We start from the raw sequence: 9,413 nt of genomic DNA, 5'->3' as shown, positions 1-9,413 counted from the left end.
AGTCTGGCTTCATTTATATCAGAAACTCGGCAACTCCAGCCTGGCCTTGGCTGACCCGGAAGTGCAAGAATAAAATACAACTCGAACACGGGGCATCTTCAGACGCAGCACAGCAAAGGCTGCTGGCTTCCCAGGGGCCAAGGGCTATGATTGGCACTCTGGAGGCAGGACTTCAACCATGCCCTCAGCCAATCAGCATGCCTGTGACTCCAGGCTCTGATGCCCACTGAAGGAAGAGCTACTCTGGGAGCAGGGAGAGGATTGGTCAGGTAACGACGGCTAAGCAGGGAAGGGCCTGGGCCTTGGCTCAGAGGGAAAGGGAAAGGCTGTCCAGCCGTCCAAAGTTCAGGTGGGAAGGAGGCCGGGGCTCAGCAGGGAGATGAGGACATCTGGTCGTAGTCTGGGCACTTGAGCAAAGCTGGGTAGTTGCTGTTCATCTGTAGGGAGGCATCGCTGGAGATGTCCGAGGGGCTGCGGCCCCGGATCCAGGCGTCCGGATGTAGAAACTGGCCAGAGTAATCGGAACAGTTGCTTAGGCGTGGTCGGTAGAAGCCCGGGTGAGGTCGATACATGTCCTCGGCAGTATACCTCTTCATGAACAGGTACACAGACATTACCCCAGCACTCTACAGTGAAAGAGAAGCAGAGGAGAGCTCACTAATGGGGGAGGGAGGACTGGTAATGTCCCGGCTGGGTCTTCCTGGAACACAGTCATAGAGCCTCTCCAATGGGATGGACAATGTGCAAGGGACAGGAGTGGGCTCTGGGAACCTCATAATAGGAGAGACCCGGGAAGCCAGGGAGAGGTACATTCTGGGGAAGAGTGATGGAGTGGGTGGTCCAGGATACTGTGGGATGCCTTCCGGGTAGGGAAGTACCAACTTGGCACAGGACGGCCCGGGGCAGGATACCTCTGTTAACAGGAAGGAGATGGCGGCGAAGGCAAACGACCATCCGTATTTGTAGTTGAAATAGGTCTCTGCATCCTTGGTTCTGTTGAGCATCTCATCATTGATGCTGGAGATGTACAGCACCAGGCCCACCACAAGAGAGAGGCCTGGATGAGGGGAGGGGAGAGAAGGGCACGTTCAGCCTGGAGGTCCAGGGAGTTTGCCAATATGGTACCACTGGGATCAAAGCCTTCACTTTGGAGCTCCAGAGTGAGCATGAGCTTGCCTCCTGATGTCTCTGTCTACACCCGCATCTTCTAGGGAGTGAGCAGGCGCAAGTACAATACCTCCCTGTGCAACCATTCTCCTGAGCTGAGACAAGCCCTGTGATGGATATACTGACCTCTGTCACACATGTCCTCCTGTATCCTTGTTCAGTGGGCCTTCTCTGGGCTCCTGGTACTGAATTGTCTCGAAACATTGTTATGATCCCGGGGTGTGAACCCTAGGCTACCGAGAGAATTTTTATTAATGTGAGGGCTAAGATAAGGCTTGTCTGCAGGGCTTCTAATCCCTGTCTCCAGCAGGGGATGGTACCTATCTCTCTGGAGTCTGTCACTAGGGCCTGGGGCCTCTGAAGACCACCTGGTAACACAGTGTGTCCTCTCTGAGATCTTCAGCCAGGAGATGTAAGGGAAGTTTGTTCAGATCCTGGCCAGCATTGAACCAGGAGGCTACTGGGGCCCCAAACTCCAGCTGCCGTGGTGCACGTGACTGTCCCAGGCAGCAGCTCCACCAATTAGTCAAGAGGTAATTAATCACTCTCCACTGAACTGGTCAGGTTTCAGGCCACCCACACTGTTTCAGGAAATTGGGGCCTCCCCAAGGATGGATGTGCAAGGGAGATAGACAGGTGTGATTCAAACCTTCCCCTGTTCTTAACTCAAGTGTGAGTTACTGCTGCCCTCAAACGTCCCTCTCTTGTCATGAAGCCTGTGTGTCACCTCCATTCTAGACTTATGGTCCTGTGATTCACTCACTGTTAGAATCTCAGGCATCCTGATCTCCGATCATTTTGGCTGCTTTGGAGTTCACGGGAGGAAAAATGAACAGCTTGGCCATGGGTTTGCCCCGCTCTGGCTCGCCGGAATACTACCATAGCAATGCTGGCCTCTGATAAGCCGGAATACTACCATAGCAATGCTGGCCTCTGATATTCCAGGTGTTATTGGACTCATTACGGGGCTGAGAGCTCTCCAATCTTTGTATTTTATTCAGGTGACTCCGTGAGCTCCAGCCCCTGATGTCTGGCCGCCTTCTAGATACCTCTCCTTACACCTCAAACCCAGTGTTTCCCACATCAGTCTTACAAGCTTTGTGCAAAGCAGTTTCTCTGTCTGTGATTCCTAGATCATGGATGTGATCTAGAAACGCCCAAACAAAAAAACAGCACTCATCCTTGGGGCCTCCCTTGACAGCCTAGTCCTGGTCCTAGTGAGTCTGTCTACCTTCTGGATGTCACAGGAGCTGATGTAGGAGTGTTTTTATCTATCTGTTGTTTCATTGGTTAATTAATAAAGAAACTGCTTGGCCTGATAGGTCAGAACATAGGTGGGTGGAGTAGACAGAACAGAATGCTGGGAAGTGAGGCAGTCGCCATGGCTTTCCTCTCCAAAATGGACACAGGTTAAGATCTCTCCTGGTAAGCCACCACCTCATGGTGCTACACAGATTACTAAATATGGGTTAGTCAAGATGTGAAAATTAGCCAATAAGAGGCTAAAACTAATGGACCAAGCAGTGTTTAAATAAATACAGTTTCCATGTAATTATTTCGGATGTAAAGCTAGCTGGGTGGCGGGACACAGCCCCGCCGCTCCATCTACAAGGAGCCTTCCTCCTTCTTTCTTGCAGTATCACCTCAGTCTGTGCCATTACAGCCCATCCCCTGTTCTTTCCGGAGCCACCTCTGTGCAGGTTCCCTGGCTCCTGGCTCATTTCCCTTCCTCAAGGTTCCTAACAGCACAAGATCTAACATCCACATCCGATGCTGTTCCTTGGCTCAAAATCCTCTCAAGGCTTCTTACCAAATTTCAGATCTCAAGACAATTCAGGTGCCTCTGTAGTCTCCCTTCCCAATATATTTCCTCAGGCCCCCCGAGACTCCATGGGTTCCCCACACTTACAGCTCTTCCATCTCCCCGGCCCCTTTCCTCTCTCTAACTCCGTGTCTTTGCCTAATTCCTATTCCCTGTATAGGTCAGCTTCTCCTCTAGCTTTCTCTGACCAACCCTTGTTCTGGATATCAGCCACTAATCTTGGTCCCAATGGCCGTTACCAGTGGCCCTGTCACAGTCTCCTTCGCTCTCAGTTCCTATTTCCACTCCACATGTTTATATCTTCCACTACCCTGACCTTAGAGTGATGCCAGCACCCAGAATAGGGTGTAATAGATATATATGGTCACTGACTGACCGATTGACCGATTGATTGACTGACTGACTGACTGACTGAATGAATATACAACTTGGTGATAGTCCCTGAAGACAGATCTATATTGAAGGGGTCTGGTGAGCTCAGGATATTGTATGTGGTTAGATTAGGAAAGCAGGACTCTCTGGAGGTAGCTGAGGATGAGGGGTGAAGGAACCATTGTTCCGAAGAGTGCTGTATTTATTTTCTAAAGCCCTACCCAAGGATGTGGCTCTTTCAGACACAGGAGATGGATACTCATCAGTGGGAGCTGTAGAGGACGTGGCGGTGTATGCCCTGAGCACAGTTGCTGAGTTCCTGTTCCAGCTCTGCCCAGAACCCGTCTGGTCACTCTAACTCTGAAGCCTCACGTGTTTTTATTTGGAAGGTCATGGGTGGGCCCAAGGACATCAGAAGTCTCCTTTAGCCCTAACTCTTTAGCTGGCTTTGTCACGGGCACTGGCTTAGATCATTCCTTATCCAGTGTTGGCTTGCAGTTATGAGGCTTCCTAAAGAAGAATTGCTCAGGAGCTAAGAGCCAAAAGTCCAGGGTGTATGGAAACAGAAGGACACAACTTACCTGAGAGGATAAAGAAGATGCCAGAGACAAAGGCCAGTATGGTCCTGTGGGGACGAATGTGTCCGATGTTGCTCAGGATGAACCCGATGAACATGAAGAAGAGGCTGACGAGTGGGAAGGGGGTGGCCGAGCGAATCATTTCTAATGCAGGGGGCAAAGGGACAGCCTGTCAGGCTACCACAGTGACCTTTCTTCCTCGCCTCATTCCGGGAAGTACGGCTATGCCTACCAACAGGTCCTCGAAGACCTGCTCCCACAAAAGTGGCCTAGGGGGCTTCTGGTGCGGGCAGGGCTTTTGTCTCAGTGTAAGGCTTGCAAGGTCTGACTCCAATAGCCAACACATTCAGAGATTTGTCTCTGCTTTAGGCATAAGCTCCCCTTCCAGGAATCTACACTGCCTGTCTACAGGAGAGCCGTAAGGTGCCTGGTCATGTCATCTTGCTGCGGCTTTGAGAGACATCCACCATTTCTAAGGGCATGCTCTGAGGATTACAGGGGACTGGCGCTGGTCTCTTCATTTCTTAATTTATAATCACTTGGGAAGAGAGAGTTCTACTGTATACTAAAGAATTTGCTGGGCGGTGGTAGCACAGGCCTTTAATCCCAGCAGTCAGGAGATAGAGGCAGGTGGATCTTTGTGAGTTCAAGGCCACAAAGAGCTAGTTCCAGGAAAGGCTCCAAAGCTACAGAGAAAACTCTGTCTCAAAATACTAATAAATTTTTTTTAAATTGCTCTTTATCCCTGTTTCCTGAGAGGCAACCTATAGAGTACCTTTGTTATTCGTGTGGGCTTCCAAGAGCAACCGAGTTTGTGCTTATAGGTTACTCAGGATGGAGGCGGGAAAGAGCAACCACACTGGTTAGCAGATTGGTTCCTGGGACCATGGGAAGTCTGACCTCTGAGGAGGGAAGGGCCTGGTGCTGAACTTAGCCATTCACACAGTAGTAGTGATTAGCCAGTATTTAGAGGTTATCTGAAGTCTGCCGGACAAGCACATTGGTTCTATGCACATTGAGTATTAAGACATTTTGTACAGCAGATCTGACTGTGTAGCTCTTTGTATCCAGAGGGTCCTAGAACCAACTCAAGGGGATGAACTGTATTGGAACATTGCAAGCTCATGCTGAGAGTCAGAGCAAATCTGGCAAGGTTGAGGTGATAGAGTCAGTCTTGTTACAGTTCAGAGAGGCTGCTTCAGTCTGGGTGTGAGTGTTCCTTCATTTCCTGGGGTCAGAGGTATGGGGGTTCCAGCAATCTCTCTTCACCCTGGGAAAATGCACCTGCAGCACAAGCACTAGTGAACTAGACCAGTGTAACCAGCCATGGCCAAGGGCGCTAGCTCCTGAGAAGATTCGGGATGTTTGACTCTTCCCTTTGTCTGGCTCTGTCCCACCAGTGGCCCAGCTTAGAACGTTCTAGACACCTACTTAGCACATTGACTGTGGATTCTGACGTTATCTGGGAGTTCATGGGCATCACGTACTCGATGGTGAAACACCGTCCTCGCTCCTCGCCTGCGGAGACAAGAAATAACTGCCGTTCCCGGGTCCCACTCCAACATGGATTTGAGGTTAGTACGTCCCAAATGCTTCTAGGACCCTTGGGCCTGTGTCTCTGTACCTGGGCTGGAGAAACACACTAGGGAGGTTTTTAATCCCTTGGCTGATGGCTCACAGCAGAGGGTGGGACACATGTCTTGATTTCACTTTCTTCCCAGAGTGAGGACGAAAGCATGGGAAGAGGTCAGCACTGAAATCTATACCCCGCAAGCACCTGGTACCATCTGTTGCTTTTGACTGTGATGGTGCGTGGCTGTCTCAGACGCATGAGCGTAGGTTTTTGTGCAATAATGCCCCCTGCCCCAGTCTTGTCAACCAGACCCTGGTGGCTTAAAACTCTGACTCTGGTTAAGCAGAGATGGATGCCCAGCACCTGGAGCTGGAGGAGATGGGGTCAGAGTTGGAAGCTGTTCTTAAAGCGGACTCTACAGAGTGACGCAGGGTAGCCAGGCTGGAGCCAGATGTGTCGTTTCTGCTAAACCAACCTCATCCAACCTCTGACCTATCCATCAAAACCCTAGCATCGAGAGGGGATGAAAAGTGTTGTGCTTTCTCTCAACACAGCACAGGTTCCAGGATCCCATAAAAGACGCTCAGGGACCATACTGTGGCTGTCAGGTACCGCATAGCTTACACAGGTCTTCTGGGGTAGGGGGATGCTACTCTTGTGTAGGGTAAGACTTGGCTGTGATAAAGGCCTTGAGCACAGGGCTCTAGGTGTAGCGACTCACTTGGTTCTAGAGAAGCCCCAAGTCCACAATAGCAGGGTCAAAATTTGTACCTTCCTGGAAAGACCCATGTTTATGTTTGCTTTGTGTGGCCATTTCACCGACAGAGGAACAGGAAATGGCTGAACGTTTCCTGTTCTTTAATCTTGTGGATGACAGGGAGGCAGCAGCCTGATACTCTCAGCCTGCTACAGTCTTCACTTCCGCCTTGGTAAAGTGGCAATGATAAGCCTTCCTTGCAGTGTCATTGGGAAGATTATGTGCCATCAGTGACGTGGGTAGCTAAGGTAAGGCCTACAAGAGCTGTTTAGATTGTGAGGTGTCATTCAACGCTGGAACACAGAGTGGGAAAACCAGGCTGGCACGGATCTTTTAGTAGGAAAACAAGCCCTGGGACTCGAGAGAGCTTGCTCTCTGGACATTGTGAACCAGGGTCTGAGTTTGGGTCTGTAGTCTGCTGGCTGCTTGTAGCACTGCCCAGAGTCGGCGGAGATTGTCTATGCTGAACTGTTGTTTCCTGGCTCCTCCTGGGTGTCTCTAAGTAGGGAGAAAACCCCTTGGGACAGGTATTCCCCAGGGTAGGACTGTCCTTACCAGCAAGGAAGCAGACCCGCCAGAGGCCCGAGTGCAGGGACATTTTGACCTCCGTGCTCTGGTTCTGTGGAAGGATGATGCCTTCCTCCAGGTACAGCCAATAGTCTGTGCTGACCGCGATGCCCAGCAGCCCCAGGCCGCAGACAGCAAAGACGCTGCTCAGCAGGGTCAAGGCCTTCCTCCCACAGGCGCTCATCTTCGGGGATGGTCACTGGGCAGCCAGCAGTGCTGTCTCACGGGAGCAATGGGCTATGGGGACAGGAAGGGAACATGAGCAGGAGGCGGTAAGCAGTAACTCAAGACAGTCTGCTCTGGTTCAGTGAATAAATAAGAGCAACTAGGCTGCTTTCTCATTTCCAGACATCTCCACATGAGGGCGACTTCTGCCCCTCAGGGATCCACAGCTTTCTCTTAAGGCTATTGTAGCTATCCCCTTGTCTTCTGAGTTCCCCTTGCTACACATTACCATCCATCTTTCTGCCTATCCATCCACATCCTCCCATCCATCTGCCCATCCATTGGTCTGTCTGTCCGTCCGTCCGTCCATCCATCCATCCATCCATCCATCCATCCATCCATCTACTCATTTGTCCATCTAGTTGTCTGTCTGTCCATCCATCCATCTGTCCACCCATGCATCTATTCATCCATCCATCTGTCCACCCATGCATCTATTCATCCATACATCTATGCAACCATCCAGCCAATCAGCTACCCATCCATCCACACACCCATTTATCTATCCATCATCCATATATCCATCCATCCACCCATTCACCCACTCATCCATCCATCCATCCATCCATCCATCAATCCATCCATCCATCCATCTATCCAGTCAGCCAATCAGCCACCCACTCATCTATCTATTCATGCATCCCATCAGATATGAGAGATAAAAAAGATGAGCATTCTGCTCTTGCCCTTGAAAAACTATCTATCTAGAAAAATGGTGACCCCAAAGCAGTCCAATGTAACCCATTAAGGGCCATGGCCAAGACATCAGACAGGAAAAAGTGGGGATCAAGTTCTCTGGGTGGGTTCCTCTAAGTGTCAAGGTCTCTAAGGGTCTGGTCTTCTGCTTTCTGACGCAGGCTCTAGAAGTGGGCAGCAGCCTTGGGGAGACACACAGGGATAGAGAAGGATGTTTGCGGGAAGCATTCCTTGTGGGACCCTGATCCAATGGGAGACTGGGAAGCACATGTAAAGCAGCCATATCAAAGGTCGATTTCAACAGCCCCCCAAATCCTTCCGAGTGAATATGGAATAACCGTTCCCTGCTTAGAGCTCCTCACTGTCTGGGGCCAGAGCTGAATCAGCCAGAGAAGAGCTGAGTATCTGCAAGGTGAGCCATGAATCCATTCCTGGAAGCTGTGATGCTTGCAGGGCTCAGGGAAGTAGTGGGGAGTGGAGCAGATGGAGGGTAGCCCTTCAGAGCTGCTGGCCTTGGGGCTTCTGTACTGCGGCTGCAGCTAAGACTCCCCCAGGAGTGTCTAAGAATCCCTTATTCTGGGTTGCCTCACATAGTTTCAAATGGCGTTCATGAGGACCTGATGATAACCTTGAAAAAGTGCTCCCAGGTAATTCTGTTTTTTTGTTTTTTTGTTTTTTTTTTTTCGAGACAGGGTTTCTCTTTAGAGCCTGTCCTGGAGCTAGCTTTTGTAGACCAGGCTGGTCTCGAACTCACAGAGATCCACCTGCCTCTGCCTCCCGAGTGCTGGGATTAAAGGCGTGCGCCACCACAGCCCGGCTCCCAGGTAATTCTGATGCAAAGTTGAGAAGGGATCTCCATTGCGCCAAGCGCTGTCCATGGTCCTGTAGCATCGGCATCACCAGGGAGCTGGTTTAAAGAGCAGATGCTGAACCCTCCAATGTTGTTATGGGTTAGGTCTGAACAATCCCCCATAGGCTCGTGTTTTTGAATACTTGGGCCTGAACCAGCAATGCTGCTTGGGGGAGTTATGAAACCTTCATTATTGTGGTCCAGCTGGCAGAAGTGGGGCACTAGGGACAGACTGTGAAATTGTATCTGCCTCTGGTCCTTGCTTCTCCAAGATGTGAGAGGGCTCTTCCACTGCCACAAGCTCCATGCCTTCCTCCCAATGATGGATAGACTGGATCCATGAACCCAAATAAATCTTCTGTCCTTTAAGTTGCTTCTGCTAGGTGTTTTGCAATAGTGGCGAGAAATGTAGCTAAATCAATCTGCAAACCCAGGTGAGTTTGCCTGCCTGCTAAAGTCTGAGGAACACTGTACCAAGTTAACAGGAGACAGCATTGCAGCATGGCACCTGCTATGAGAGAGTGTGACGCCAGCCTTGTTAGATTCAGAGTCACCATGGAAACACACCTCTGAGGATGCTGTGAGGGCATCTGAAAGGCGTAGCCGAAGGGGAAGACCCACCTTGAACATGGACAGTGGCATCTTTAGGGCTGGGTCCTAAACTGAATCAAGAGGGAGCTGAGCATGCTCCTTCACCTCTCCCTGCTGCCTACAGGCACAGTGTTCCCAGCTGTCTCACACTCCTGCCATCACGATTTTACCACCACAGCGGACTGTGTCCCCTTAAACTGTGAGCCAAAACAAAT

The 9,413-nt window shown here is 50.7% G+C and overlaps 1 protein-coding gene across 1 annotated transcript; it reads right to left on the bottom strand.

Moving 5' to 3' along the window:
• Positions 1-368: 368 nt before the first annotated feature.
• Cacng5 (calcium voltage-gated channel auxiliary subunit gamma 5) lies at positions 369-7,020 on the bottom strand. Its single transcript, XM_038328825.1, has 5 exons — positions 6,825-7,020; positions 5,371-5,457; positions 3,943-4,083; positions 912-1,057; positions 369-626 (listed from the first exon to the last, which is right to left on the bottom strand). Exons 1-5 carry the CDS (start codon positions 7,018-7,020, stop codon positions 369-371), a joined length of 828 nt encoding a protein of 275 aa, XP_038184753.1.
• Between the last annotated feature and the right edge of the window lie 2,393 nt (positions 7,021-9,413).

This window comes from Arvicola amphibius, chromosome 4 (genome assembly GCF_903992535.2).
Source record: "Arvicola amphibius chromosome 4, mArvAmp1.2, whole genome shotgun sequence".
Classification (NCBI taxonomy): Eukaryota; Metazoa; Chordata; class Mammalia; order Rodentia; family Cricetidae; genus Arvicola; species Arvicola amphibius.
Note: the sequence above shows the minus strand (reverse complement) of the source record. Positions and strands in the feature narration are given on the sequence as shown.